This window comes from Solanum pennellii, chromosome 2 (assembly GCF_001406875.1).
Source record: "Solanum pennellii chromosome 2, SPENNV200".
Taxonomy (NCBI): domain Eukaryota; kingdom Viridiplantae; phylum Streptophyta; class Magnoliopsida; order Solanales; family Solanaceae; genus Solanum; species Solanum pennellii.
Genome location: NC_028638.1, coordinates 57,758,064 through 57,774,428, shown reverse-complemented (window position 1 = coordinate 57,774,428; position 16,365 = coordinate 57,758,064). Strand labels below are relative to the sequence as shown.

Genomic DNA, 16,365 nt, shown 5'->3' with positions numbered 1-16,365 from the left:
TGAAATTTGGTAGCATAATCAAAACAACCTCAAATTGCAATTAGCTCGTGTCCCTATTCTTAGTTCTCTGTATGTAAGCACTTGCGTGTAGTGGTCAGGTCAAAAGAATTGGCCAAAATCAATCACCAGTCACCACATTTAATGTGACTTACATGTGCATATTAGCTTGTCCTCTGTTTCTTTTAGCAGATTTTAACTCACAAAATTGAAGTGTATGAATAATACATAAATCTAATTCACGTAATTAAGGTATGACAAAAAAAAAAAAAACTTCCATTACAAAATTTAATTTTACCCCCTCTATTTGATATTTTTTCTTTGTACATGGCAAAATTCAAATTTCACATAAATTAAGGTTAATATGATTTATTATTAGTTATTTAAGAAAATATCTTTTCCATTCATTTTATACGATACTATTGGCACAACACTTGATAAATTATTGACGATTTTACATATACAGTCAAGATAATTACTTTACTACTGGATAAGAAAGACGAGATATTTGTTAGTTCTTTAGAATTCTGTGTGCCTGTAAATCTTCAAAGGCATTTTAGTGTTTTTTCTATGAAATTTACTGAAGATCTCGAATTTTTCCCAAAAACAAAATGAATTTATGGTTCAAGAATCTTTCACTTTTATGTAGGGGTGGGCATTCGGTATTTCGATTCGATTTCGGGTTTTTTTTTCGATTTTTTCGGTTTTTGTAAATTGTGTACCGAATATCGAACCGAAATATTCGGTTCGGTTTTTATTATTTCAGTTCGATTTTGTTATTTCGGTTTTTTAATGGGCCTGCTTAGTTGGACTTTTAAAAATTTACAAAATTTTTTGTTTGATTTTCAGCTTAATGGGCTAAATATAGTTATATCAAAAAGTCTTTTACATTTTAATTTTAAATTATAATATTTATTATTTAATATTAATAATTAATATAATATAATATATTTCGGTAAACCGAAAAACCGAATTACACAAAATTACATATCAAAAACTGAATCGAAATACCAAAAAATACAAAAATATATATCGAATACCGACCAAAAATCAAAATCAATTATCAAAAAAATTCAGTTCAGTACGATGTTTATGTCCAGCCCTACTTTTATGTAAAGCTCTTACATGGCAAATAGTTGTCTTCATGACAATTAGGTCCAAAAGAATAATAAATCAACTGGGCTTGGAATATGCCAAGTTTCAATAACACATGGCCCATCGTAAGGTTTGCAACTTTCAATCATTGCTTGTACAAATATCTTCCTCTTATTTTTGGTCTCCACTTTGAATATATAGCCACTTATACACTATAGTATATGCAACAACTTCAGATCCGTCAAAAATTCAAAAGTTATAAGAATATCACAACAATAGTATTTCAAAAGTTGTTAACAGTTTTACATTAACAATTTTTAGAAGCTTCTTTAATTATTTACAATAAACCCAATGATTCATCATAATTATCATCTAGATTTTAGTTTCATAAATTTAATAATGAATCAAGTTTATTCTAAAAATTAGATGTGTTCCTTAATATGGCAAGCTCTAAGTATACTTTTTAGTAAATTCAATTGTTTTTATTTGTTAAATAAAATGTCTAAATAAATCGCTACATTTGCTTAAAATTAAATACTTAAATAACATGTGAATATACAGTTAAATAATTTTTTAAAAAAACATGCAATATAATATGCGATGCAATTTGTAAGTATCAAAAGACAAATAAATTTTGTAAGTATATGTTTGGCAAATCTGGCATTGGCAGCAATCGTGCCAAAACCAGAAACAATTAAACAAAATCACCTCAGCATCTATTTTCAATCAGACAAACAGCCCCAACCTAATCTATGTATTTTCATAAACGAGATAAAAATTGATTTTAAAGAAAAATTTGAAGCATTTTAGTCTTAATGGTTTTATTTATGAAATTTTTAATAGTTTAATTATTTAACTATTCGAACTTATTGATGACAAAAGAAAATGTAATGAGTCGTTTTCTCAATTTACTGGCCCTTTCTTTTGCGTCTTGTATTAATAGGTATACGTTGCATCGACCACGTCGAAGTTTCTTGTGAAATTAAATCCCCCCTAAATTTGGTTACACAAGAGCTTTTTTTTCTCTTCTTCTTGTTCATGCCAAGAATCACATCCCCTAATTTCGTCCAAAGATTAAGGGTTAGGGTTCTACGATCAAGGAACACGTTATCAACTCTGTTGGTTCTTGAATTGTATGTTGTATTAGCAATTTCTCTACGAAATTCTCATTTTGTTATTGTTAGGACTCGGATCTGTTTGTTTGTTCAGATTTTTGTATTGACAGATAAGGAATTGAATGTGAAGATGGGTAAGGGCAAAGAGAAATTGACTGGTAATGGGTCAAGGGAGGATAATGAATTATTGTCTCCTTCCAAGGAAGGGAAAGGAAAGAGATTATGGAAGAAAGTGAAGTACCAGCTTGTGGAGTATCATTCATTGCCTGGGTATTTGAAAGACAACGAATACATTCTGGGTCATTACCGGGCCGAATGGCCATTGAAGCAAGCATTGCTCAGCATCTTCACAATTCACAATGAGACCCTCAATGTTTGGACGTAAGAGTTACTTTTAACAATCCTCTTATTAGTCCGCTTTCATTTTTTTTATAGGATACTTGTGTCTTTCTCTTCCTGTTTACATTCTTTTGTTTAATTGACTATTCCCCGATTAGAAAATGCGATAAGTTTTACGTATATACGTGTTGGATTAATTGAATTTTGGACTCAAAGTTCTTCATCTTTCATTGTTGAGGGCAGTATTAGCCCATTAGGTCCTTTAAGTTGTTGAAAAGGGGTCAATCAGTCATTTAGCTGCTGTTCTAAGATGAGGATCTGTACAGGCTGAAAATGTACCATTTATTATTCTTTGTTTGAAAGGGTTATTGGATCGATTGTTATGATTAATAGAAATTTGATGATGATTACATCAAGTGTTTCCTGCGCGATCTGACTTAGGATAAGAATGCTACTTCAGTCATTTACATTCTGTCTTAGGAGAACTGATCTATACAGTTGCCACAAAAATTAAGAAAATGATGAGAAATACTAGGTAAGTCATATTCAAAGAGTAAACTATGCATTCTATCATTGTGCTTTAGAAGGTGTTTAGGTACTAGGCTGACCATAGGCTCTACTCTTTGAATTTCCTTACTGAAGCGGCAACTGCTGGTTCCTTAATGTTATTGGTTCATTGCTTTGCCAAATGTTCTGTCTATGTTATCCTGATCCTGACCTACTGATTGAGAAAAAAAAGCTATAACAGATTGCTGAACAGGATCTTGATTTTTCTACTTGTTATAGGCATTTGATAGGGTTCTTCCTCTTCCTTGCGCTCACCATTTATACTGCAACCAAAGTTCCCAAGGTTGTAGATCTACATTCGTTACAGAATCTGCCTGATGTGCTAAGGAAGGCTGATTTGCACAAATTACAAGCAGAACTTTTAACCTGTCTTCCTTCTTTGCCGCATATGCCTGATTTGCACAAACTTCGAGATGGTTTGCTACGTTCCCCCTCTAATTGGCATATTATTGACCTCCTGCACAACTGTCTGCCTGAGCGATTTTCCCACAGCAACCATACAGATGTTTGTGTACTGGTAAGAATGCCTTATTCAACTACTGGTTACTGTATAATTATTCGGACACATTGTATTGCTTGTTTAGTTCGATTTCATCTTATTGATACCATTTCGATCTGTAATAAATGCTATCAAGACGAATTTGCTTGGCTAGGAATTCACAAGTCCATTGTGGAGTGTGCATCTCATGGACCTGTCATGTATCCTTTAATGAAAAAGAGGACATGTAACTGTTAGAAAGTTCGAGTTACTACTGATGCTTAAATATAAGAATTCTTCCAAATGATATTACTGCTTTTAATACTTCACCCCTGAAAAATGTAATCTAAAGTTTTCCTTGCTCTGATAATTATCGATAACATTGTCTCTGGTTTGAAGTTTACTTTTACTCTTGTTAGGGTATGTTTGTGGTATTTAATTTATATAATTTATTGATTTTTTTCTTATGGGGCTGGGCTGGTTGCAACCCCACTCATTTTTCATAATAAGGAAGGTAAATCAATTCATCATAACTGAAAACATAGTAATGTTGAATTCTTCTATTATTATAAATAATTGACATAAGTAGTAATACTGTTATGTCTAATGTGGATCACTCCACTAAGCCATAGCATATCAACTAGCTACTCTTAGGCTGCATGTTAAAGCAATAAAGTCCCACATTAGTGGTTAATGAGATGGTGAACACCTTTTAAGGCTTAGGCAATCTTCTTCCCTTTGAGCTAGCTTTTGGGGTGTGAATTAAGCCTAAATCCTAATTTAACACTGCCTCTTAGTAGGCTTGAGCAATTCAAACTAGCTTTTAAGGGGTAAGTTAGGCCTAAGACCTAATTTAAGACTGCCTCTTAGTAAACTGATATTTCACTATTGTTATAATCTTTGCAGCGGAGTGTAAAAGAAGATGTGGCAAATATATTAGCACCATTGCTGGTGAGACCAATAACTCGCTGGCCATTCTATGCCTTCCTTGGTGGGGCAATGTTTTGTTTGTTAGCAAGCAGCACATGTCATTTACTTTCTTGCCATTCAGAGCGGTTATCATACATCATGTTGAGGCTCGACTATGCTGGTATTGCTGCCCTGATATCAACTTCATTTTACCCTCCGGTCTATTATTCCTTCATGTGTTACCCCTTCTTTTGCAATCTGTACCTGGGATTTATTACCCTCCTGGGAATTGGCACAATCTTGGGTTCCCTACTTCCTGTGTTCCAGACTCCAGAATATCGAGTTATTCGAGCATCTCTATTCTTTGGAATGGGCCTGTCAGGTGCGGTACCTATTCTGCACAAGCTGGTTTTGTTTTGGCACCAACCTGAGGCACTTCATACGACTGGATATGAACTTTTGATGGGCATATTTTACGGCATTGGAGCACTGGTATATGCCATGAGAGTTCCAGAAAGATGGATGCCTGGGAAGTTTGACATTGCTGGCCACAGCCACCAACTATTTCATGTACTCGTGGTGGCAGGGGCTTATACGCATTACCGCGCTGGATTGGTTTATCTGAGGTGGCGGGACCTGCAAGGGTGCTAAGATCCACTCAAAAACTGATAAGTCAATGAGAATTCTTAGTTCAATTGTACGTAAACGTAGAGAAGATGTTTCGTTTGCCCATCTTCGTTAATAAATGTTCCATTTAGAAAGATTGATCCTCTAGACTCTAGTATAGTATATGATCAGTCTCAATATGTACTAGTGTATTATGTTTGGTATGATCTGTATTTAAGTTTTTTAGAGAATCATTTGGAGGAATAAAATTAGATTTACTTGGACCAAAAAAAGAGTTACAAAAAGGAAAAAAACCTATTTGCTCTCGTTGAGAGTCGAACTCAAGACCTCCCGCTTACTAAACGGGTGCTCTAACCAACTGAGCTACGAGAGCTTGATGACTTTGATCTCTTGAATATTTTAGTTGTCTCATTTAAATTTTTCTGCCAATTTTTACTGAAAATCACAAAGGCAAGGCAAGGAGATAATCTTTTATAAGCTTAGTTTTAGTTCTATATGTCTCTTGTTACTTGAAATCTATAAATGATTTTGTAATCTTTTATAAGCTTCTTATGTTAAAAGAAATTTTCATTTTTACATACAAAAATTTGAAAATTATTTCGTCTATTCAATTGTTAGAGATAATTTTTACCAAAGAAAACATCATCATCTTTTGTTTTTAGTCAAAACAAAAATGGTCAGCTGAGACAGAATGCACTAACGCCTCACACGTGATAAACCAACTCTAGCTAGTCAAAAGAAAAGTATAATTCATGTTTGAATATGTTTTTTCAAAAAGAGAGAAATTGTGGGCGGAGAATATTCACTTACTCATGTAAAATCACTTTGCAAACCTTATTCAAAATTTCTTTCAAATAATCAGTCCAACATATAACAAAATGTTGTATTAAATTTTTTTCTAAAAGGAAAAGAAATTCATATGCAACTGAATCTCTTATTAGAATAAATAAATAAAAAAGTTACAAACATCATATCTCCTCAATGACTATGCGTTTTAAGTGACCCACCATATTTGGCAGATGATGTGGTATTGCAAATTATGTGCCTAAGACCTTATTTAAGCAACAAGCATCTACATTTACGTTAGAACAATAAAGAAAAAAGGACAGGCTTAGCCTCAGATATATATGACTTCGAAATTACAAAACTGGTCGTGTTCAGAATACTCGAAATTACTCTTTAATTTGGATGAACAAAATTTTGAAAAAAATGAAATGAAGAAGAAAAAGATGTGGGGGTAATTTCTGACGCAAACACAAGAAAGTCACGTGGAAAATTGAAGGGAAGGCGGATATAAATAGGTAGGTAGGCCTTGCCTACTAAGTATTAATCGAGTAGTATTTATTTTCGGCATGCGCTGGATTAAATTTTATTTTCTTTATTTTAAATTATTGAGGTATTTTATATTTTTTTAAAAAAAATAATTAAAATATAAATTAGGTCTAATTTTTCATATTTATCCTTGTTAATATTGTTAAATTTATAATTGAAATAACTAAATATTAATTGATACGATTTTTAATTAGTTGTTCATTTTTGAATTGATATATTTATCAAAAAATTAATAATTAACACAGTAAATTTATCATTTTATCCTTATTAATTACGAATTGAGTAAATTAAAAATTTAATATTTTTAAGAAGTTAATTAATTGAGAGTATGATAAAAAATAAATTTATCATTTTTTTTATGTGTCAAAATAGAGAAGTTACAAGAACTAACTCAAAAGAGAAATATGGATATTTATCCAACGTTCATAGAAACAAATCTATATATTTAGTTTACCCTCCTCACCCTTTGGACATAAATGCAACCTGGAGTACATAGTTTTCGCTGAGTTACACATCATCATCATCCATGTTAATCACTTATTTTTTGGGCAAGCCATTTTATAATTTGCTTAATGTACATGAAGGTAGTCGAATACCTCAAAATCAAAGCTAGTTAATATAAATATTGTTGAAATTCACCTTAAAGTAGTAAGTATTTTTGTCAATACACTAAACTCTTTTCATTTATTTAGATTCAAAACACGCTAATTTCTCATAAAAAAATAATAAAATAAAACTAAGTAATATCGATTTCTTTTTACCACTATACATTTTGTTAGAGAGAGAGTTAAAGAGGTGGTTGGTGGTATTGTAGGTGAAAGGATGGGAATTTTACGGTTGAAGAAGTTCAAGGTTGGGGTATTAGGGGTTGAACTAATAAAACAGGATCAATATGCTTCTGTCACGTTCTTGAGTGAGATTCAAGTAGAGAATTATAGTCTATTTAGTGAAAGACAATTAAATATCAAAATTTAAACCAATCTTAGTAGAGTCTGAAAATAATAAATATACTCTATTATCTTTACTTTAACAGTCAGCTCAAGTGAAAATTATTATAGCAAAACGGTAAAATGAAATGGTTAAAACACCATAATCTTAGGGGAAAATGATGTGGTTTGTCGATGTGGCTATTAACATTATTACAGTTGAAAAAAAGTCATTAAAGTTAGAATCAAAAGTAGTAATAAGACCTGATTTGCGACTAAAGCCGACAATTACTCTGAATCAACGGAAAACTTTCCATTACCCCAAGAAGTATCGAAGATGATCCCCGTTCCATACGAATGCAATTTCATGGTAAACATTTTTAATTAATTATTAATCCAAAAAAATCAAAAAAGCCTAAATTGTCGGTATAATTTCCACGTGTCCCACCTCTTTTAGCACACCTCAAACAACATAAAACCAATATTTGGGCCCCCAAACTGAGCTAGAAAGCAAGAAAACCCCATTAAAAGCCGCACCAAACCGACTGAAGGCCAGACAATGGCAGCAAGTTTAGTGAGGTGATAAACACTTGTTTCTAGTCACTTCACTTCACCGACACCCATCTTCATATCTACTTTTCTGTCGTCACATTCTCAACAAAATTTGTATGCTTTCTTAGTTACTGCCAAAATTGCTCTTCTAACTATCTTCTTAACACTCACAGAACCAAAGCTGGACACAAAGTCCAGTAGATGGTGACAACTTTTCTATTGCTACTAGACGAAAAGCCAGCTTGCCTTGGTAACGTATGCACTCCCTCATAAAATGGTAACGCCTCAGTTGCCCCAAACTCATACATCTTACACATCCATGGCTAAGCAAAACTGTAGAAGTAAAATTTCTTCTATTTTCTCTGATGGATTTCTCTTTGCTGGTGCAAGTATTGTGGCTTTGCTAGTCGTATGGGCCTTTTGGTCCTTCATGAGCACTAGTCCAAATGCCGATCCCAGCTTTTTAACAACTTCCGCCGACCACAACTCCGCCTTGAAAACTCAGGTAGACCCGGTTTCATTAGGCTTCAATTTACGGTACGACCCGCCCGACCCGACTTTCTATGACGACCCGGATTTGAGTTACACTATGGAGAAGCCGATTAAGAAGTGGGACGAGAAACGAAGGCAATGGCTGAATTTGCATCCCTCTTTCATCCCCGGAGCAGAGGAACGGATTCTGATGGTTTCCGGTTCACAGTCGACGCCGTGTAAGAACCCAATAGGCGACCATTTGCTGCTTAGATTCTTCAAGAACAAAGTAGACTACTGCCGAATCCACGGGTACGATATTTTTTACAATAACATTTTACTCCAGCCTAAGATGTGGTCGTTTTGGGCAAAAATGCCGGCGATTAAAGCTGCCATGATAGCTCATCCTGAAACTGAGTGGATCTGGTGGGTCGATTCAGATGCTGCGTTCACCGACATGGACTTCAAACTTCCTTTGGATCGTTACAAAGACCATAATTTCGTACTTCATGGTTGGGAAAAGTTATTATACGAGCAACAAAGCTGGACAAGCATCAATGCCGGAGTTTTCTTGATTCGGAACTGTCAATGGTCCATGGACTTAATGGAAACTTGGGCGAAAATGGGGCCACAGTCACCGGAATACGACAAGTGGGGTGAAATCTTACGTACAACTTTCAAAGACAAGATATTCCAGGAATCGGATGACCAATCCGGTCTAGCCTATCTACTGTTGAAGGAAAAGGAAAAATGGGGTAAGAAAATATACGTAGAAGGGGGGTATTACTTCGAGGGGTATTGGGTAGAAATCGTGGGAACGTATGATAACATCACCGACAGGTATTTAGGAATAGAGAAAATTGAAGGGAGGTTAAGAAGAAGACACGCAGAGAGGGTGAGTGAGAGTTATGCTAGTGTATGGGAAGAACAGCTTAAGGAAGCTGGGTATGGGAGATACAGTTGGAGAAGGCCATTCATCACACATTTCACAGGGTGTCAGCCATGTAGTGGAGATCATAATCAGATGTATTCTGGTGAAACTTGTTTTGATGCTATGCAGAAAGCTTTGAATTTTGCTGATAATCAGGTGTTGAGAAAGTATGGGTATATGCATAAGGATCTGCTTGATTCTTCCTCTGTTTTTCCTGTTCCTTTTAACTTTCCTGCCTAATACTTCTTTCTTTTAAGTTCTATGTATACACATGTATCTACCTATTTTTGTAGTAGTTTGTCTTCGTATTTTTATGGTGCAATGTTGTAAGCTAGTTGCAATATGGAGTTTTAATTTATATATAGTCACCACTTGAAGAAATTTATACTATTAAAACAGTGTATTTTTTTTTCTTCGTATTGTTAGGATGAAGAAATTTATACTATTAAAACAGTATATTTTTTTTTCTTCGTATTGTTAGGATAGAAGATTATTTCTATTTGAAAAAAGATCCTTGTTATTTGGAGTTGATATCCTTCTCGTCATGAAAGTGAATCATATATATTCTTATCATCATATAAACGATTCATAACGTTGATATAATGTCGAGCCGACGGAATCAGGTACCAGTAGTTACAATAGTAAAGGGGGGCTGGACACTAGTTGTGCGAGTGGAATGACCCAAAAATACAAGAACTATATAAGAGAAGTATCTACACATGTGAGTGTAATTTCATGAAGGACAAAAATGCAAGGGTTGAAAGCAACTTGTATTGATAAAAGGACATTGTCACATGTCTTTCAATTTAGAATTAATTAGAAGTACTGTGATTTGTAACATGGATATGTTCATGAAATCAACACATTGTGATTGAAGAGTTTACGATTAGAATGACTTCTTTTTTCCGTTTTTCTGTTTGATGAATATGACTAATTTGAATTTGGAAATGCTTAGTTTCACAACAATCCTTTTCGTGGTAGAGCTGAGTCCTGATGAAATTGACACATTGTTATATTTTTTAATTTTTTGACTTAATGATGTATTCATCTTATGTTTTTTTCTAATAAAAAATAAAAGCTACAGGGACGATACGAGAAACGTTTTTTTCCTTTTTAATAATGAAAGATAGAGAAATCCTTGTGTCTGGAAAACGAATCTTTTAGTGAGATCCGGCATGGTTATGTGTTGTTTGTTGGATAGAAGACTTGCATTGTCTGTTGGCACTTTTGATTCATAACAGTGTTCAGAATCAGAGAAACAAAAGAGGCTCAAAATTATTACAACCCCACTCACTATTCCATATTATAATTATAAATCTATTAAACGACAAATCAACAAGTGTTTTCAATCAAGATTTTCCTCTTATAAAAAACAACATGTGTGGATAATTTATATCTACTTCCTCCATTTCATTATGCACTATATCCTATCTGATTAGACACAAGTTATATTAACATACTCTAGAACCTTGTATAAAATAAGTTGAGATATGATTCAACGGTTGAGTAACACTCATCAATCATCATAAGAAATTGATTTATGATTCCACCTTCTCAGAATCTAAAATCAATGTAACCAAATTTCGAAACTGAATTTTAACACAATAGTATGTTGTAACTCAATGTAACCAAATTTCGAAACTGAATTTTAACACAATAGTATGTTGTAACGCAGTTGGTGAGTTGTCCACACGTTCACAAAATCCGCATACACTATGGCACGTGTGAGAAAAAATAATTAATGAGCAAGGCTGAAAGCAACTTGTATTGGTAAGAACATATCCACAAGGTAGCATGTGGTGTTGTGCTCAGAAACGTAACGCCAGCTGCTTCATAATGACCAATTAAATGTGTAATACTAGATTAGGATGATCGAGCAGCACGAAATGTGCTGATTAAATTTGTTAATTGATAGTAATTATTAGTTACCATTATAAGATATGGCTCATCTGTAAAGCCATATTTTGACTAATACCCAATTAAAGAAACGGAGAGTGGATGAGGGGACCATAAACCTTATGAAATAATAAAATAGACAAAATTATCAGACTCATTATTTATTGAATAAAAGCATGTCACTGCTCTAATCTCACAACTTACTAACAACATGCTTGAAATAATCAGGCTCTAATTGAACATTGGGATATATGTGATGAAGCAAACGTAAATAATAATAATAACAATCCGTAACAATTCCCAGTACATGATTAAGCCATATATTATATTTTTAGCCGTAGATAAGTACGCAGTTTAATTCTATAAGTGGGGTATAGAAATGATAACATATATGTAAACTTTACTTCTATCTCACTGTTTTTGTTGGCACATAGACGTTTCTGATAGACTCAAAAAAATGAAATTACTCGTGAAAATGTTGCTAGAAGAAAAAGAAAGAAAAGACAACAAAATATCAAACTGAAAGAATAATCCCAAAAAAAAATATTCTTGCAAATGATTTAAGGTAAGAGTACCTTAAAACAAATCAAGTTTCATAAAAAAAAAAAAAAACTATTACAATGCACAAAAGCAATAATCCACAATCCTATTTTGTTGTTTATAATGCAATATACCCCATTCGTAGCATAATGGGCCTGTCCAACCACTAAAGGGCCATTTTGGTTTGGGTTGGAGGAGGTATAATCTCCACATAAAATTCATCATAAAATTGTAGTATTACCTTCTTTTGTTGGTTTTGAAGTAATTTAAATCAACATTAAGTTATGTGATATTTGGTTGGGAGTTCTTTCATCTTTTTCATAAATAACATATATTATTTTATTCGAAGTCAAATAGGTCTATTAACGATGTCTGGATTAAATTTAAAATGATAAAACTATCATAGTAGAAAGGTCATTTAAGAAGAAAAAAAATAACTATACTAATTCATATATTACTAACACCTACATTGCAAGCTCAAATTACTAATTCTCCTAATACTGATCCCTGAATTACCAATCATTGCATTATTAATCCGAAATAAATGACCCTTAAGGGTCTCTACTGCACACTTGGGGATGTGAAAGTGGGTTGCAATATTTTGTAAGACGGACTTGTGCAAAATTTCGCCAGCACAAGGCCCAATTATGTTCTCAATACTTTTATGTGTAATAGAATATAAGAGGAAGTGAACAAAATAAAATGCAAACTCTAAAAGCTTGGGCTTGGGCAATGATTAGCAAAGTCAGCTCAATTATGTGTTTAGTTCATTTCTTGTGACAAAAGAACAAGTCACGTAGATAGAGAGAGAGACAGCAAGACGATTTACTAGCACAAATTATGGAGTGATTTCCGTTTTTTCTATTTTAAGTTTGTTATATCTCAACTAATGAAGTCCAAATAATATTAGTTTCTCGTTTATTTTTTACTTGTCATAATTTCCTTTTCTTAAAGTTAAATTATAAAAATTTTAATTAAAATTTTATGATGTATTTTTTTATTATATTGATATGTAAAACCTATAAAAGAAATTGTATAGTTTTTAAATATCTAATTTTTTTGTTTAGAATATCAAATTAATGTAGTCTAATATAACTTTGAAAATTAGTGAAATTGATTTTCGAAAATCACAATATGACAAATAAAAATGGATATTTTATAAACATGTGTCTATGTTCTTTCAAAACGATATAAATGAATAGTCTTGTTTTATGCGTTTGTGCTCCATATTCATGAAACACTTCACCCGATCAAGAAACATAAAATTGCGAGTTTTGTTGCTTCAAAAGTATGTGGGAGTCCCAACCCACTTGAGTCTCTCGTAATTTCATTCCCAAGAAAGGGTAAATGTGGATCGCTCCTCTTTTTATAGACGAGACCAGTCAATAAGTTTCTGGCAGACATCACAGCTTCCCTTTTCTTTTTTCCAGTTTCCACTCATAAGAAACCGAAAATTGAACTCCAATCTTCAACCACAAGTATCTTTTTCAACTTTTTATGTTATAATATCCCATGAATTTAAAACAATATTTACACAATCAGATTACTTATAAGATCAACTGCACTTCAATGTCTTGAAAACTCTGTTACTATCAACTTCTTTTTTGAAAACTAAACAAGACAAAACCTTTGTGGTCATTAGTTTTGTTCAGTTGTTATCTAGAGAGTTACATGACTCAAAAAACATTGGCAGTGAAGTTGGACTCAAAAAGGGGAGCAAAACACAAGCAAATAAATTAGAAAAAAAATAATTCCTTTTAAAGATTGGTGGAAGTTTGCACACAACTTTGGCGTGACAATTTTGACAAATCTCTAAACAGAAACACGCCACTAATTAAGGGGAGCTGCTAATTCTTTTCTATTTATATAAATATAATGACCCTATCTTCCTCGATCCTCAGTCAATCAAGCCCTCTTTTTATATTTTTTTTTTTGTCAAATATATCTTTCGTTTGGAACTGGAAAATCATCGGTTGAATGATGACCCAGAAAGCAGTCCACACTTGTCCACAAATTCTTAAAATATGAATGGACTTTTGCCTTTTCAATTATTGGTTGCCTTATAATGGCAGATTAAGACACTTTTATTTTACATCAAAAATAGATATTACCACGAAATAATAAAATGGATGGTAAAAATAACTCCACAGTGACTGGCAACTTATCCCATTGTTTTTGTGTAAGGGATTAAAAAACATTGTTTACTATTACAATAACTATCAAATACATTGATACTGAATTAAAAGAACATCCAAAATTCACAGGACTTGTGTCTTTTTAATCCTACAGTAAAAACCTGAGGTTATTTTTTTTTTCTTTCACACGAATTCTTCACTGTCTTCAGCTGGAAAATCGAAATTTAACGGAGAGACTGGGGAATTACTTTTGATGTCATCATGCATGAACCCAAAGTTACGTAGCACCTGATTATCCGCAAAGTTCAACGCTCGTTCCATTCCCACCCAACATGAATCACCCACATACTCCGTCGCGTGGTCCCCACTACATGGCTGACACCCCGTGAAGTGCGTGATAAACGGCCGCCTCCATCCGCCCTTCCCGTCAGCGCCCTCCGCCAACAAGGGCTCCCACGCGGCCGCGTAGCTGAGGCTCACAGCCTCCGCGTGTCTCCTCCGTAACTTGGGTACATCTCTCTCAATCTTCGTGTAATTCGCTGTTATGTTTTCAAATCTGTTTACTATTCCTAGCCAGTATCCGTGTAGAGAGTAATCAGTAATTGCGTGAATTTTGCTGCGCCATTTTTGTTCTCCTTTCAGTATTAAATAGCTCAGTGCTGATTGGTCGTCGGACTCCGGGAACGTTTTGTCCTTGAAAGTTGTTCGTAAGATTTTGCCCCATTGCTTGTATTCTGGGCTTTTGGGGCCCATATTAGCCCAAACATCTAAGAAATCCATGGACCATTGACAGTTTCGAATAAGAAAAATCCCAGCATTTATCGCGACCCAGCTTTTCTTCTTAAAAATCAAATCAGGCCAGCCGTGGACGATGAAGTTGTAGTCATTATATTTGTGTAATGGAATTTTGAAATCCATGTCAGTGAAGATTGCATCTGAGTCAACCCATAGAATCCACTCGGATTCAGGATGAGCCAGCATGGCGGCCCGAACAAGCGGTATTTTCGCCCAATAAGAACGCATTTTAGGGTGAAAAAACGTGTTTCCGTAGAAAATATCGTAGCCATGGATTCTACAGTAGTCAACTTTGTTTTTGAAAAACCTTAACAGTAAATGATCACCTCTAGGGTTTTTGCATGGTGTGGGCTGTGATCCTGAGAGGAGGAGCACACGGTTAACTCTTCCGGCGGCGAACGAAGGATGAAGCTTCAGCCACTGAACTCTCTTTTCGTCCCAATTTTTTATTGGTTTGTCAATAGTGTAACTGAGTTCCGGGTCATCGTAGAATGTTTTCTCCGGCGGGTCGGAACTCCGGTCAACAGCTTCCCGTCCCGGTGGGCAATATTCCGGTGAACTAATATTCTGATTGTATAATAAACCTGATAAGTTAGGCAAAGGATCAGTAAATGACCAAATAGCACAGACAAGTAGAACCGCAACTATGACGGCCGCGAACAGAGATTTGTCTCTCGGAGAAGACGATTGCTGTTTGGCCCGAAACACGTTATGGGCCATGGCCCGTGTGAATGAAAAGGAAAGATACTGAAACTATGGTATGTGAGTGAGAAGGTCTCAAAGTCACAAGGAATGCAATGTGTGCTTTAAATGGTTTGTGAAATTTAATGTATGACTGGCACAAGAAATAACAATATGGAGGTAGAGCGTATTATATATTAGTGAGCTGGATGAATCTGACTGGTCATTTAATTTGTGGGTTGGGTAAGGAAAGTTACTGAAAATAAAAATGGAAAAAAAATAATGGTAGAATCAAAGAGAAGGAATAATATTTAGTAATATAATAAAGTTGGGCCTAGCATCTTATAAGGAAACTAAGATCTGTAATTAATTCCCTCACTTGCTTTGCTTTGCTTATAAAAATAAAAAATAAAAATTGACAAAATGGGCAGGCCAGGGACTGTTGAGTAAGAGGATTTAATGGCAAGAGTATAGGTGGGAGTTTTTAATCTTTTATGTAAGGGTTGAGATTTGTGGACTGTTGAGACTGTTTCCATGTGCAACATGAATTTGTATGGGGAAGAGGAATATAGTTTCTAAATTCTTCAATTTTATGACTTTGGATTGAGCAAATTGAGGACGGAGACTTGATTCTCACGCCTAACTTTTTTTAAGAAATATTTTTCTTGTGATTTTTCAAGTAAAAGATGGTGTGAGTAACATAGTCGCGAAATTCTCGTAAACATATATTTTTTCACGGTACTTTAGCGAATATCGCTATAATTATTGGATTGATAGGTTGTGAAAATAATTTTTTAATGTTAAGCTAGACCACTTATTGTGATATCATATTCAGACTCATCTTAATTATTAATCTATTTGTTCAATGACGGACATTTTCACTTCTAAAATGCTTGTATAAATTACAATATTCATACTTTTTCCTTTTCTAGATATAATCCTTTGAACGGACCAAGTAATTGTATTTTTTCCCCCTCTG

General features: G+C 34.0%; 3 protein-coding genes and 1 non-coding gene across 4 annotated transcripts; 2 read left to right on the top strand and 2 right to left on the bottom strand.

Annotated features, from left to right (window-relative positions):
* Positions 1-1,988: 1,988 nt before the first annotated feature.
* Positions 1,989-5,392, top strand: LOC107008910 (heptahelical transmembrane protein 4-like). The gene is made up of 3 exons (XM_015208123.2): positions 1,989-2,588; positions 3,333-3,630; positions 4,498-5,392. Exons 1-3 carry the CDS (start codon positions 2,131-2,133, stop codon positions 5,149-5,151), a joined length of 1,410 nt encoding a protein of 469 aa, XP_015063609.1. The 5' UTR covers positions 1,989-2,130; the 3' UTR covers positions 5,152-5,392.
* Positions 5,393-5,426: 34 nt separating this feature from the next.
* On the bottom strand, positions 5,427-5,500 carry TRNAT-AGU. Its single transcript has one exon. It is a non-coding gene; the product is annotated as a tRNA-Thr (tRNA).
* Positions 5,501-7,714: 2,214 nt separating this feature from the next.
* On the top strand, positions 7,715-9,735 carry LOC107008865 (putative glycosyltransferase 7). The gene has a single exon (XM_015208067.2). It carries the CDS (start codon positions 8,212-8,214, stop codon positions 9,577-9,579), a length of 1,368 nt encoding a protein of 455 aa, XP_015063553.1. The 5' UTR covers positions 7,715-8,211; the 3' UTR covers positions 9,580-9,735.
* Positions 9,736-13,925: 4,190 nt separating this feature from the next.
* On the bottom strand, positions 13,926-15,934 carry LOC107009236 (putative glycosyltransferase 7). The gene has a single exon (XM_015208538.2). It carries the CDS (start codon positions 15,423-15,425, stop codon positions 14,094-14,096), a length of 1,332 nt encoding a protein of 443 aa, XP_015064024.1. The 5' UTR covers positions 15,426-15,934; the 3' UTR covers positions 13,926-14,093.
* Between the last annotated feature and the right edge of the window lie 431 nt (positions 15,935-16,365).

Bases quoted from the DNA above. Each gene is read 5' to 3' on its own strand.
- LOC107009236 (XM_015208538.2), bottom strand. From the start codon at position 15,425: ATGGCCCATAACGTGTTTCGGGCCAAACAGCAATCGTCTTCTCCGAGA.
- LOC107008865 (XM_015208067.2), top strand. From the start codon at position 8,212: ATGGTAACGCCTCAGTTGCCCCAAACTCATACATCTTACACATCCATG.
- LOC107008910 (XM_015208123.2), top strand. From the start codon at position 2,131: ATGCCAAGAATCACATCCCCTAATTTCGTCCAAAGATTAAGGGTTAGG. The intron at 2,589-3,332 runs GTAAGAGTTACT...TACTTGTTATAG, and splicing joins GAGACCCTCAATGTTTGGAC to GCATTTGATAGGGTTCTTCC. The intron at 3,631-4,497 runs GTAAGAATGCCT...TAATCTTTGCAG, and splicing joins ATACAGATGTTTGTGTACTG to CGGAGTGTAAAAGAAGATGT.